Source organism: Papaver somniferum, chromosome 2, assembly GCF_003573695.1.
Source record: "Papaver somniferum cultivar HN1 chromosome 2, ASM357369v1, whole genome shotgun sequence".
Taxonomy (NCBI): domain Eukaryota; kingdom Viridiplantae; phylum Streptophyta; class Magnoliopsida; order Ranunculales; family Papaveraceae; genus Papaver; species Papaver somniferum.
The window spans coordinates 217,520,423-217,535,411 of record NC_039359.1 but is presented as its reverse complement, the minus strand read 5'-3'; the positions used below and the strand labels follow the sequence as shown (position 1 = coordinate 217,535,411).

The following is a 14,989-nucleotide window of genomic DNA, read 5'->3' as shown; positions in this document are numbered from 1 at the left end:
TGTCCCAAGCACAGAGACAAGTACTTCAACAACCAGAGAAGAACAGAAACGCGCTAAATAGCAATTAAAGAACGTCCCAGTCCTTGGAAAACCGAAGCCTGTGTTCACACCAGTGGATCCCGTAAAAGAAATCAACATAGGAACAGAAGAAAGCCCGAATATGATCAAAATAGGGACCATAATGGACGAAGGAAGGGAAGATTCTTTGACCAAATTACTTAAGGAATACGCGGACGTGTTCGCCTGGAAGCTAGGAGATATGCCGGGGATTGACCCAAAAGTAATCCAACACGAGCTACGCATCAAACCAGGCACACCCCCGTTCAGGCAGAAAATACGGAAAGTAGCTCCAGAGTATCATGAGGCAGTAGAAACAGAACTTCGGAAACTACTAGACGCAGGATTTATCAAGGAAGTCAAATACCCTACCTGGATCTCCAACATGGTCATTGTTCCTAAGAAAAATGGAGGGGTTAGAATATGCATCGACTTTACTAATCTCAACAAGGCATGTCCAAAGGACAGCTATCCCCTACCGAGCATAGATCAGCTGGTAGAGGCAGTAGAAGGATATGAAGAACTGTCATTCATGGATGGACATTCTGGATACAACCAAGTGGCCCTGGAAGAAGAAGATCATCCACACACAGCGTTCTACACCCCACATGGCCTGTATTGCTACACTAGAATGCCCTTCGGACTTCGAAACGCAGGGGCAACCTACCAAAGAATGGTCGATGCTATCTTCAAGCCATGGATTGGAGGAACCTTAGAAGTCTACGTTGACGACATGCTCGTCAAAAGCAAGCTGCGCAAATATCACCACCAGGATCTGAGAAATATCTTCGAAGCAATGAGAAAACATCACATGAAAGTGAATCCGGAGAAATGTACTTTCGGTGTCACCTCGGGGAAATTCCTCGGGTATCTAGTAACAAAAAGAGGCATCGAGGTAGACCCAGCAAAGATTCAGTCCATAGTAGAGATGCCGTCCCCGAAGAATTTAAGGGAAGTACAGAAACTCAATGGATCCATAGCAGCTTTGGGCAGATTTATTGCCCGATCCTCGGACAAATGCAAACATTTCTTCAATATTCTCAAAAAAGGGAGCAGGTTCGAATGGACCGCTGAATGCGAGGAAGCATTCCAAAAAATCAAAGAACACCTAGCCTCAATCCCGATCCTGCAGAAGCCAGATCCTGGTGAGGTTTTGGCATTGTACATAGAAGCAACAGAAGACGCAGTCAGCGCAGTGTTGGTCAAAACCAATACAAAGATAGAACAACCTATTTATTACGTCAGCAAGACCCTCAATTCTGCGGAAAGGAACTATACCAAGATCGAACAGCTCATCCTCGCATTGGTATGGGCTACTCAAAAGCTGAGAACCTACTTCCTAAGTCACCTCGTCAGGGTCCCATGCAAAGCACCATTGGAAGCAGTCCTCAAAAGCACGGGAAAAGTGGGCCGAATAGCCAAATGGAACACCCATCTGGACCAATTCAACATCATTCATGAAATTTAACATTCTCGGAAGTCCCAAGTTCTGGCGGATTTCTTAGCAGACCTCCCCCTTGACAACGACGAAGAGATTAAGGGAATACCAGAAGCCGAGGAAGAAAACAAGGATCCAATGGATATCCTCGAACTTGCGAGTCAAAGACAATGGGAAGTCTTCGTCGACGGATCCAAAAATAAGGAAGGAGCAGGAATAGGCATTGTTATCATCACCCCAACCGGAGAAAGGATTATACAGGCACTTAGGTTAGAATTCAAAGAGCATACCAACAACATCGTTGAATACGAAGCTGTCGTACATGCTCTCCGTATAATAATAGAGATGGGGGTAACCGATGTAAGACTGACAAGTGATTCGCAGCTTGTCATACGGCAAATAGGGCTCGAGTATAATGTGTACGATGACACCCTCTCAGCTTACATGGCCTTGGTCCAAACATTGGCATCACAAATCCCGAACATCAAGTTCCGGCACTTATGCAGAAGGGACCTCAGGCACGCGGATGCCCTAGCATATATATCATCCATGCTGAGGGATAAAAGCGCCGAAGCTATTAAAATAGCAAGGGTATATGAGCCTTCGATTGCATCTCAATTCTCATTCGCTACCAATCAAGATACAGTGGAAGAAAATATCGAAGACCAGGTAGGAGAAGACATCCATAACGACTTTGACGAAGAAGATATCCTGGCAAGGGAAAATCAAGACGAAGACTTCAGCAACAAAGATGACTGGAGAGTGATGATCCATGCCTTTCTCGAAAAAGGAAGCTTACCTGCGGATCAGAAACAAGCTAGGAAGATACTCTCCAAAGTAGGAAGATATGATCTTCTGGATGGGGTCCTGTACAAGAAATCCTTCCTCGGACCATTACTACGTTTCTTGTCCCGGAAAGAGGGGCATCGAATTCTAAATGATATCCATTATGGTGACGCGGGGAATCATAGCGGCATGCGATCACTAGCTGACAAAGCAAAAACGCAAGGATATTACTGGCCGACAATGATACAGGATGCCGCGAGGATGTCCCGACGGTGTGAAGAATGTCAGCGCTTCGCCAAAAAGATCCACGCTCCGGCAACAATGTTAAACTCCGTCGATAGCCCGTGGCCATTTGAAAAATGGGGCGTAGACATCGTCGGGCCTTTCATCGAAGGATCAGGGAAAAGACGATTTTTGATAGTAGCCACGGACTACTTCAGTAAATGGGTGGAGGCTAAGGCCTTGGCCAGGATCAGAGATGTGGATGTGTTTACTTTCATATTCCAGAACATCATTTGCAGATTCGGTATACCCGCTGAAATTGTATCTGATAATGGTAAACAATTACAGGGGAAAAATATAGACATGCTCTTCGATACTTTCAAGATAAGAAAGAACAAATCCACCCCCATATACCCTCAAAGCAACGGGCAAGCGGAAGCTACCAATAAGACCCTCGCCCTTATACTCAAAAAACAATTAGACGAGCATAAAGGGAGATGGTGTGAACAGCTGCACAATGTGTTATGGGCATACAGGACAACACGAAGATCCGCCACGGGAGAATCCCCGTTTTTTCTCACTTATGGAGCTGAAGCAGTCATCCCTACAGAGATACTCATGCCAACCACAAAGACCGAAGCGTGGGAGAAAAATCTCACAACAGACATGATGTTAGAGAGATTGGACGACCTAGAAGAAAGAAGGGAAACAGCATTGCAGAAGATGGAAAATTACCAACGAAGACTTGCAAGGGAGTACAACAAAAAGGTAAAGCTCCGGAATTTTGTAGAAGGGCAGTATGTGTTGAGAACAATCCCACAGTATCAACGAGAGAAGAGATGGGGAAAGTTAGCACCTACGTGGGGAGGACCTTTTATAATACATGATATTGCGGGAAGCGGCTCCTACTACCTTCGTAATCTGAAAGGCGAAGTCCTCCGACATCCTTGGAATGCTAAGTGGCTCAAATCATACTTCCCATAGGGGCAACGCAGCCTTGCAACTGCGTGAAGGGTTCCAGAAGAAGAAGGGAGTGTGACCACTCTACATGTTTCTATCTCTGGACGAGGAATTGGAGGCCTCAACCTATCAATCAAACAAGCTTTCTATGTATCCACTAAACCTATCGACAATATTGGGGAAAGTAGTTGATATACAATCTCTCAAGACTCCCCCGTCGGTGTCCATAAGTGTAAGACCAGGGGGAAGGCACCCAGCAGAAAGAGATACCCAACTAATCTTAAGGCAACGGGTCGACGGAATGGGTGTGTGTAAATTTTTTAACCCCATATCCTAGAATGTTTCCTCGGCCCCCACCGTCTGGGAATCCTCTGGACAAGGGTTCGCCAGCGGGGAGACAGGTCTCAAGCCGATCACGAAGGTACCTCCCTTCGGGATCGCACCCAAACACTTAAAATCCTTTTTTATTTTTAGAGTCTTTCATCACAATGCTTGAAATAAAAACGAACCAACATTGCAGGTATATCAAGAAAAGGATCCATTTCGTAAAGGACGATTACAAAAAGTGGAAGGCCAATTCAAGAAAGAGTACACATCAAAAAATATTCCTTTTTACATGATACTAGCAAAAAAATATTCTTTTTACATGATTACAAAAAGTGGAAGGATAATGCCGCTGCGGTTTCTACAAAATACAGCGGTCTCTACCTAGATGATGCCGCCCCATCAGCAGGATCGTTCCGAAGACTTGAAGGGACGCTCCCACCAGATGAGGGCCCCGATGAGCCAGACAACGCAACAGGAATTGGACGACGCAGATAATGCTTCACAAGACCATGCTCGTTCTTTAGGCCAAGTTCTATCTTCTCTAGCATCTTGTTCGTCTCCTCAGCCAATTGACACCGAGCCTTGTGCTTAATAACTATCTTCCGTTGTTGGGCCTGGGATAATAATGAAGACAGGCGACCCACTTCTTTAGAAGCAGCACCGACGGCCTCGTCGCGGGATGCCGCCAAACTCTTAAAATGCTTAGTCTGTTCTTCCTGCTGCGCTAAGGAAGATTGAGCTTTTTCAAGTTTTTCATTTGCAACGTGAAGTTGTCCCTCGGGTTCTGAAAAAGACAACACCAGGGAGTTAGCACAGAAAAGACACAATCACACTCGATGGAATAGGGTTATACCTTCGACACAAGCCGAAGCTTCTTCATACTCATTAACAACCGCATCTCGCGCTTCATCAAGATGATCATATTCCGCGGATAATTTCTTATAATCTAGTTGAAGGTTGGTGAGAGTAAATTGACTGGCATCTAATTCTACCTGCTTCATCGAATCCATGTGACAAAGGTGGTCGACTTCTTTGTTTATCTCTGATACCCCCTTGCTCAATCTATACATACACACTTCAAGATTCCTCTCAGACTCAGCCTGACGAGCTACTTCAACGCGGGATGCGGCAAGGGCCTTGCTTAGAGCATTGGCTTCGGCACAGGCATTGTCCCTTTCTCTGATCAGACACCGCGCACTATCCTCCACTCCTGGAAAAGAGAATGATCGAGCCTTTTGTAATTCCTCTTCCAGAAGTTGTATCCTAGACTCCAACAAATAAGTACGCTCACGGGATTCCCGCAGACTATCACGTGTCCACAACAGCGTGCCATTAAATAAAGCACGGTCATGGTTATACAGATTTTGCATGTCGACCATCTGAACATGCCTTGCGCACCATACCTCAGCCCGAGCATCCCATTTCGTGGCTTCGCTTTTAATTTTCTGAACAAGTTCTTTAACACGAGATTTCTGTCGTTCCCTTTCGTTTCTAAGCCATATCAGCTCAGGGAAACCACCCACTGGAGATAGGGTGGGGAGACTCAGACAGAACAACTAACAAATAGAGGAATGACGACATACTGCGAGGGAAAAAGAAAAAAAAAAAAAAAGAACCAAACCTGTGAAAGCTGAAACTTGGCCGCGAGTTTGCTCTAACTCAGCGCGAACAGCAACAAGCTCTGAATGAAGACTGGCCTCCGCTTCACCCAGCTTTTCTTTCTCCTTGAGGCTTTTCTTCAGCTCTTCTATTTCCACCTCAGCCGCAGATAATTCCTTTTCTCTGTGACGAAGCTTAGCCTCGAGCTTCAGAGATTTCGCTTTGAAGAACTGATACAGCACGTGGTTACAATGCTCACTCCTCATCATCTACACATCAAGACGAAAAACATTATTTCACCGAAGAATTGGATCGTCACGTAGAAGTACGTACGAAAATTTACCTCCAAGACACGCTGCTGAGGAAAGCCGTATTGATACCCGTCGGCTATGGCCATCATATCTGCAACGGAAGTAGGAGGCTCCGACACAAGGGTAGCTTCGGGAACACTCAAATTTCTTCCCCAGGCTTCAGACACCCGCGCCTTGGAAGACATTTCCATCATACGACGGGTATACGCATCAGAATCCTTTTCACCAGCGACAACAGGGGCGGGATGAGGGACAAATAGCAGATTCTTTTCTTTGAGCCAATCCATTATGGCGTCCTCACCCTCAGATGTTGGCGAATGAGGGAGATCCGCAGAAGGCGAATCAATCACCGACTTCCCCTTCTCTGACGCGGCCCCATCAGCACAAATGTCAACATCCACATGCGCACCATGCTCCTCCGCGCCACCATCTTCTTCAACATTACTAGCACTCCCGAGGACATCCCAATCATCATTGGGGGACAGTATAGAGAAGTCCTCAGGAAAATCGAGGGCATCATCCATAAACTCCCCTGTAGAATACAGCCGATCAAAAGAAAACTCTTGAGAAAGGGTGGGGAGAGTCTCCGTATCATCCTCAACAGGGACAGAAATATCACCAATAACACCGGCGTTGTTTCTCCCTTCATCACCATCTTGACCCGCACAGACCTCTTCTTCAACATTGATAAGGGAAGTACCAGTACGTTCCTCCCCATCTGTAATCTCCTCTTCCTCAGCAAACTCTTCGTTCACCGGACTTGTAACTTCTTCATGGGCCTCAGCCTCACCCATCACAATGGTAGAAGACTGCTTCGGCTTAATCTTTTTCTTCTTCGACACCTAAAAACCAAAAGAATTATTTTTCCCGAACAGTTGAATTTCTAAAAGAAAGAGAAGCGCAGCTAGAATCCGCGTACCTGAGCAGTCGAGGCACTCCTCGGTGGAAGTATAGCACCAGAACCTTCCTCCTCGTCTCCCTCCACGATGTCAAAGGCATAAGGAAAATTCATACCTGCGAAGTTTAAACGCCAGGGACAGAAATCTCCATAACGAGCAGGAGGAGATTCACGCGGCTTGCTACTCTCAGTAGGACGCCAACCGCGGGGACCAGGAATCCAACCGTACGCCCATGGACCAACCACTTCGATAACGGTAGCGTGCCACTCGTAGTCATGGTCGCGCTTGATCCTCTCGCGGGCCGGGAAAAGTTTCTGCTGACTAGACCCCTCCGTGACGGGAACATACTTCAGCTTGGCATCGCTGACCTCATTTAACAAACGAATTTCGCCCCGAGGAGCAGCGAGATTCCGGAGGATGACACTCCACGGCTTACGGTTCCTACTGTTGACGTAATCACCGAAGGAGTTATTGAAATTCTCATGAGTATACCATTCCTTCTCCGCGGTATTGGGAACGTAACAAGTCATTGTCGTTTCTCCCTTACTCCGCAGATAGCATTCCTTCAGGGCGCGGAGATAATTCCCCGATAGTTGCGATACAGAACGGCTGTGAGTATTGGTGGAAGAGCCTTCACGACTAGCAAGCACATCATAGTTGAAGGAATCACCTGACTTGTACAACGGCAGCATAAGACCAGCTTCGAACGCACCAACCGTGGTCAACAAATGAAATTCATCGAATTCATACTTTGAGATAAGCTCATAAGTAATATCATCCTCAGGGGCATAGAAACGAACTTCGAAGGCTTGAAGCTCATGATTTTCCTTGAAAATCTCGAGATCAATGTGCTTGAACGTTACTTTTTTCTTACTGACTGAAACGCTGCGTATCAATGGGGCAGCCTCATCCTCCTCGGCGGGGCCGGATGAACCAAGTATCTAGGAAAAGTTATTAGGAGAGATAGAAGAATATGCAACGACTGTTTTCTTCAGGGCACCCATTAAAACATTCAAGCCCGAAGAAAAGGGGCAAATTGTGTATACATATATCTCACCATCAGACACGTGTATATAGAAAAATACGTGGAAAGCATGCAGGCCAGGACATCAAAATACGATGCACTACGGAACACCAAATAAACCCCAAGGAGTTACTTTATCTCATCCCCAAAAGAATCTAAGATCAACGGTGGAGAGAAAGTTAGCTGACACGGACGTGACAGGGGCAGAAGACACTTGTCTGACACGAGCAGGCATCTCAACTACCCTCATTAAACACTCTGAGCAGTATACGTGTCGATCAACCCGTGGGACGAGCGAGGATGTCTCTGCGTGATCAAGTGGCAAACGCAGACCTCTGCGTGATGGACACAAGACACTAGAAGATAAGGTTCCAACGGCCTCCAGAGATGGGTCCCACACTCTAACCCAATAAATACCCCCTCTCCACCAAGAGGAAGGGGTATCGGAAAAATCAGGAAGGGAAAGAGAGAGAGATTGCGAGTGTAAGGTAATCCTTTAGAAGAGAAAAACATGTAAACCCAAAAGTCATTCGACTACTCTTGTAACCGTGAAGAATATAGTGAAACAACAAACCCCGTGGACGTAGGCCTTAGTGCTGAACCACGTAAACCTCGGTCTTGTTTACATTTCAGCACTTTATACTTGTCTAACCTCATGGATCTTTACTTGTACGTTTTGCTTTCTTTGTTTTTACCTATATCCCGTGTGCAAACGCCTCGCATGGAGTTGTTATATGAGGCTATGATAAACCCGAAGGTTTTGAGCCAAGGAATCAACACTAGGATATCATCAACACAAATCACTCTAGATTACTATGATTGGTTGTGAGCATTCGGATGCCTTCGTGATTTGTGTGCTCACAATAATCTTCCAGAGAAACATCTGCACTTTACAGGAGATTTTGAGTTAAGCCAAAAAAAAGTCCCTTGAGAAATGGGAGCTGAGTCAGCTGAAGAAATAGCAGGTTAGGTTCTGGCAAAGCTTAGTATAAGTTGATTTAGTAAAGAAATGACCAGTAGCAGTTGAGGGACTGATGAGTGAATCTTACTGATCTAACTCAATTAGGATTTTGAAAATAGAGTCAACTTGTTTGATGTGGATTGAGAAGTTACCTTTTGTATCTTTCATTGAGCTGTCTCTGGATCAATCAACTCTGAAACCCATAGGTAATTGCTGAACTGGAAATCTTCCCAGTCTCTCCAGAGGAGTGTATCCAATTATTGGTTCAAATGTTTATCTGAGAACCATTTCCCAACTGCCATTTTGCTTGAATGAAATCAATATGAAGACCATGGTAACGAAAATATTTAACATCATGGTAAGAAAAATATTTACCTTTCAATATCCACAACTATGGGGTGTATGCGGGAACAACTTCCTTTCTCTTATTTAGGCATGCCAGCTGGGTCTCCCTATAGAAGTAAGATCCATTGGGATCCCATTATAGAGAGAACTGAGAAGATGTTACAAGGTTGAGTAAGGGTTTATCTCACGTAAGGAGGAAGATTAGTGCTAATACAGAATGTTCTACGTACATTGGCTATTTACATGATGTCGTTGTTCTCAATGCCAGCTTCGGTGGCAAAGAAATTGAATAGTCTTATGCGCAATTTTCTGTGGGGAAACGGTGCTGTCATCAAGAAGATTGCTTTGGTTGCTTGGGATTCAATTTGTACGGATAAGGAGCATGGGGGATTGGGGATTAGGAATTTCAAATTGTTAAATGATGCATTGTTGTGCAAATGGTTATGGAGATTCTCAACAGAAACAAGAGCTTCTTGGTGGATAATGGTGGCTCAAAAATATGGTGTGGACAAGAACGGATGGGATGCCGTAGGGACTAAGATGACATATGGGAGGGGTGTCTGGAGAGGGATAGCAAATAGGATTGATTTTTAGAAGTGGGATTCAGTACAAAGTGGGGAAAGGGGATAAGGTTAGATTTTGGTTGGATAATTGGGTGGGGGAAGAGACCTTAAAAACTCTTTTTCCTAATCTTTTCGAAGTGTCCCGGAAGAAAAATAACTTTGTGATTGAATATTATCATATAGACCCAGAAGGGAGGGTAGTGTGGAACCTCGATCTGAGAAGATGACTAACTGATTTAAAAATTGAAGAAGCTACTGCAATTTCTGTGTTGCTAGAAGCTGCCACAATTAGCAATGAAGACGACGCAAGAAGTTGGAAATGGGAGAAGGATGGACGGTTCACAGTAAAATTTTGCTATGAGCAGTTGTTGGCTAGGGAACAAGAAGCTATCATTTTTCCTAAAGAGGCAGTTTGGAATTCTAATGTACCAACAAAAATTTCCTTTTTTGTATGGCTGGTACACCATAATTCCATACTTACTCAAGATGTTCTTCAACAAAGAGGAAGGAAATTAGCCAACAGGTGTTACTTGTGCAAAGCCGATACAGAAACAATCAATCCTTTATTCTTACATTGCCGAATTACTCAGCCAATTTGGAACCATTTCTTTTCAGAATTTGGGGTGCTGGGAGTACAAAGGTATGATATCATACATGCCTTCGACGAGATAAAAACCCGGAATTTCTCGATGGCTGGAAATCACATGTGAGAGCTGCTTCCATATGCAATCTACTGGATACTTTGGAAGGAGCAAAACAATAGATGTTTCAATGGTATAGCAAAAGACCAAGAGAGGATTATTTTGGATATCAAAGCCGTTTTGTTGTATTGGTCAATTCCAATAAAACCTCTTAGAGGTTTTAGATTTCAGGATTTGGTATTCAAATGGGCTGATCTGATGCGAAAGTAGAGCTTCCCTGTTGTTTGCGGTTGTTAGGACCTTGTTTTGATTTTTTGTTGTCTCTAACATCTTGGTTTTCCTTTCTTTTCTTTTGGTTGCATGGCTGGTATGCCCAGCAACTTGTAATCACTCTTATTCTTTTATTCTAATATACTATTATAGTTTTGCCGATCAAAAAAAAAATCAGCCAAAAAAGCTGAATTGTTCTTCAAATCAGGATTTTTTTGCCAAGAATAATTTCTTTGCACCAGATCCATATTTCTGAATGGTTGTCTCAAGTACTGTGGGGATGTAACATAAATTGCCAGCTTGAGGTGGTTGATTAGGGGAAGTACTATTAGAGTAAGAATCTTCTTGTTTCAATTCAAGTCCTTTTTTGTTTTTGTTTTGATCAGAACAATTCAAGTTATTCCCCACTCCCCAGTTGAATTCTCCTAGAGACAAAACATTGAGAAGGTTGTTGTTGCAATGGAGAAGGAGATGAATCTCTACAGAGAGTTTTTTTTCTTTTTTTTTTTGGATAGAAAAAAACCCATAAGATTTATGGTGTGCAAGATGCTGTAAATCTATGGAGAATGTTGTTTGATAGAAATTTTTCTAGTGTGCCAATCTCTAGAGATTTTGTGTGCAGGAGGAGGCTGTTATGAGAAGGGAAGTCAATCTTGAATTAGAATAACCCTAAATTTAGAAAGATCCAGACGGATAACTACCGGCCGTAGATTAAATGAGTTCATTGGATTTTCCAATTATGGGTGTATAGTACTGGTTATACAGACTACTAGATTCTGTATCCAGTAACCCAAAATAAGCAATGCAGGCTTCGTCAGAGAATAACCCAGCCCAGTAACCCATATCCGGAAAAAACAAATACAAGGGAAATTCTGGAGGTGGTGTGATGTATGTGACGCATGTAATGTGATGTCAGTCACCTCCTATTAGTGACCTTCCTACAATCTAAAACCTCGCGCTTAGGAATGGTGAACCCCACGTGGATCAAATATAGGATTTGGATTTGTAAAGAGGTGAACAGAGAGGATATACTTTCACATTTTTAATTTCGTTTATTTTTAGTCTAAAATGAAAAAGTGAGAGTATTTGTTTTCCAAAAATAGAAAGAGCATTTATTTTCCATGGAAGATACAAATTATTCGTGGAATCATGGACTAACACTTGAAGTGGAATATGAAGTTTGAGTCTCAAGCACATTGTTCACCCCCCCACCCCCCCCCCCCACCCCCAACCCATGTTACGTTCGTTTTCAGTAAAATTGCCTCACTTGTTAACCTTCTTATTACAAGCAGCAGTCCAAAGCAACCTGTTTCTTTTTTCTTTCTTTATCTGGTAACTCCTAGCATCACCTACCATGCCGGGTAAAATTCCATGAATAAGGTAAATTGCACAGATCATAGAAAAGTTACTACCCTCATGATACACAAATCAGAATTATTTTTACAAAGATAGCAGTTCAAATGTTAAACATTAGCAGGGATTATCGTCAAGATTACATAAATTAACAGCTATTCAGCCATGAACATGTTACATGATATAGATCACCAACAGTGTCTCTATTTTAAAAGAAACTGAAGGTGTAAAGGATAACAGTGAAGATTTTAAAAGAAATTTAACTTCATGTTACAGACAAAGGGTTGAACCAGTCAAGCTCTTGAGGAGTGGACTTTGCCCAATTGGGTTCAAATCCAAGTGCAGTTTCCAAGCCAGCCCTCTGTGCCACAAAAGTTCTTAGCAAAATGCTGTGTCCCGAAAGACTGATAACTACCTGTTTTAAGTGAATAGAATAAAACCCCTTCACCATTCATACATAATCTAGGGAAATATACTTTGTTCTCCATCCGACTAACTGGAGCAACTGCTGAGAAACAAGTGATGTCGCTGACGAACAACATATACCTTCCCAGACTTTCAAATTTAACCCATTCCATGTCAGAGAAATCCAATCTAAAGATTCTAACCGGCATTTCTAGATATCCTAGTTTCACTAACAACAGATCTTCTCCGAACTCCACCAGGTAACTTGGGTACGAGTCATTAAATTGTTTACCGGGTTTCTCAAGAGGTTTCCAGGTACCATCCCCTAAATTAAATTGTCCTACAGTTCCGTCATAACCTACGGAATAGAAGACCCCGTTAAACAAAACTGGAGTATTAAGTATTGCCGGGAATTTTTCTGTACAAGCATTATCAAACTCAAATTCATCGCATTCTTGTTTTCCCCTTCTAATGCAGAAGATAGAGATTCCATAATGACTGCGCTCAATAGCAAATATTATACAGTCTGAAGAAGTAGGTAAAGAGGATAAAGAGATGTCTGACATGTGATAACGCCCAGGAAAATCTGGAAGATCCATGGTCTCTCTTGTGAAGGGATTGTAGAAAGATAATTCTTCCTCTCTCGACAGTAGTAGCCAACCGCCCTTTTGATAACGAATTGTAGCTCCAAGTAGCAATTCCGGGAATTTCATGAGGTAGTTCTCATTATGTACTGGGTTTACAAAATTGTAGACGGTGAAGTTGTCATCTCTAGAGAACACTAGCCACGGAGATAAACATGTCGTTTCTATGATTTGAGTTGCAGAAGTGAAAGTAGGCTTTACCACAGGCATTATCTCTCGATTTGCTTTGCAGACTGAACGAAAATGCACATAATCAAGTGGATGGAGATAATCTGCAATCAACTCCACCATGTCCTCATTCAGAATACCCCAAGGTTTTCTTTCTTCCAATTTTCGGACTGAGTCTCATTCTCATCCTCCTCATTAAAATAATTTATATCTGTTTTCCTTCGCCAGGTCTTTAAAATGTAATCTTGGTCTTTTTCATCAGCACCCAACCCAACTTCCTTTCTTCCAAGTCCAGCAGGCAACATAATCCAATCTGGCACGGCAAAATAACAGAGTCACCCGCGCTTTCTACTTCAAATTTGTACAACCTCTGATCTTCAGGAAGAGTGTAATACAAACAGCCCCTGGAAAGTCCCAACTCAACAGCTGAGCAACAAACTCTGGTGTGTTGCCCAATAAACAGAACATGATCACCAAGATTATTTACCACTTTCCACTCCATCGAAGAAAAATCCAACCTGGTAATACATATTGAGATTACTACCTTCTCAAATCCCCTTTCATTAATAAACATGATGATCTTAAAGAGTTCGTCAGAGCATTCCACACAATATGTTAGACCCCAAGAAGTGTCCCTTGCTCCTTGAAATGAAAACGAAGCGCACAAGCTTACATTGAATGGCTTGACGGAAAGCGTCACATTGTCATCATCAATGCCAAGCTGCTGCTGTTGTTCAATCTCTAGTTGTTGCTCATTAAAACCAATAACATACAACTTACCTTTAAAGCAATGGAGAGACTCAGCTTCGAACATAGTATCTTGAGAATACAATTGGGTCCTCCAGTTTTTGTCTCCAGGATGGCAAAATAAGAAGACATGATCCCACCTTGTATCTTCTATGCGAAAAAGAAAAAGAACAATTGGATCTTCACCATCACTATCATAAAAAATGCAAGGAGGAGATGACAAAACACAGTCAACTGGATGATATTCATCCGGTTTACTAATCCATTCTAGTAGACTCGGTAATTGAATTGTCTCTAATGTTACAGGATTCCACAAAAAACAGTCCCCATATTTCCAATTAGGAATTGACTTAAATCACAATCAAAGAGTAGACCAAATAACTTAATGGTTACAAATTTTAATGGATCCCAGAAATTCCACTTTGGGAACTTTGAAGACTGATCAATATCATCATCTTTCACATCACATAGAATAATTAACCAACCTTGATGAGAATGTTTCTGCCAAAAATGTTTCCTACTCAGCTCAGGTATGAGTTTTCTACTGGTTGTGTAATTGGGTTCACAAACATTATATAAAGCATGATTTTTCTTACCTTCACCAAATGGAAGCACAAGCCAAGGTACAGTTGCCTTTGGTGATCCTGATGCAGCTTTTTCCTCCATGGCAGAGCTGTGTAGAGAGAGATAAGGAGAGATTGATAATGAGAAAGTAAGAAACAGTTTGTGTTTTTATAAGGACGGACCAGCTTCCTGATTCCTTGATCTAGCAGGTTTCTGTTTTGCACTCAAATTCTAAAAAGAGGCATTGCCATTATTGAATTTTCCAAGTAACTTCTGAAAACTTATAACACTGAAGCTAAAACAAAGACTGATAAAATTAAGGGGAGGATTTTTTATTTTTTATTTTTTATTTTTTATATGCTGCAATTTGTTAATCCATGGAAGAGAATTGAAACTAAAAACCAGAATCCAGATCAAAATGTGTATCTCTGTAAGTAATTTGTGAAGCATGCTTTAGGGTTTCCTTTTGGAGGTTGGAGACACATAAACAGAGGCCTAAACAGATCCCTCTTTTCAAGAAACCAAGATATCTTTCCTATTTGCACCCCACAAATATTGGGCTGGTTTACTGTGTGCAAATTCAGCAAATCCATTAAGCTGAGCATACAAAGCACAGGGGAAGTGCTTTACTGCAACAAAAAAAGAGAGGAACAAGCTGTAAATCCCATGCATTACAAAGATCCACAAAGAAGCACAAAATAAAGG

General features: G+C 42.6%; 1 protein-coding gene across 4 annotated transcripts; it reads right to left on the bottom strand.

Annotated features, from left to right (window-relative positions):
• Positions 1 to 11,840: 11,840 nt before the first annotated feature.
• Positions 11,841 to 14,745, bottom strand: LOC113354560 (F-box/kelch-repeat protein At1g57790-like). Of its 4 annotated transcripts, none has more exons than XM_026597854.1 (2): positions 14,317 to 14,745; positions 11,841 to 13,870 (listed from the first exon to the last, which is right to left on the bottom strand). In XM_026597854.1, the coding sequence occupies exon 2, from the start codon at positions 13,094 to 13,096 to the stop codon at positions 12,086 to 12,088; it is 1,011 nt and encodes a 336-aa protein (XP_026453639.1). In that variant the 5' UTR covers positions 13,097 to 13,870; positions 14,317 to 14,745; the 3' UTR covers positions 11,841 to 12,085. The 4 variants fall into 2 exon arrangements, with proteins under 4 accessions (XP_026453639.1, XP_026453641.1, XP_026453640.1 ...); XM_026597855.1 differs by having other exon boundaries at positions 11,841 to 13,867.
• Between the last annotated feature and the right edge of the window lie 244 nt (positions 14,746 to 14,989).

Coding starts and splice junctions, on each gene's coding strand:
- LOC113354560 (XM_026597854.1), bottom strand. CDS start 13,096: ATGGTGGAGTTGATTGCAGATTATCTCCATCCACTTGATTATGTGCAT.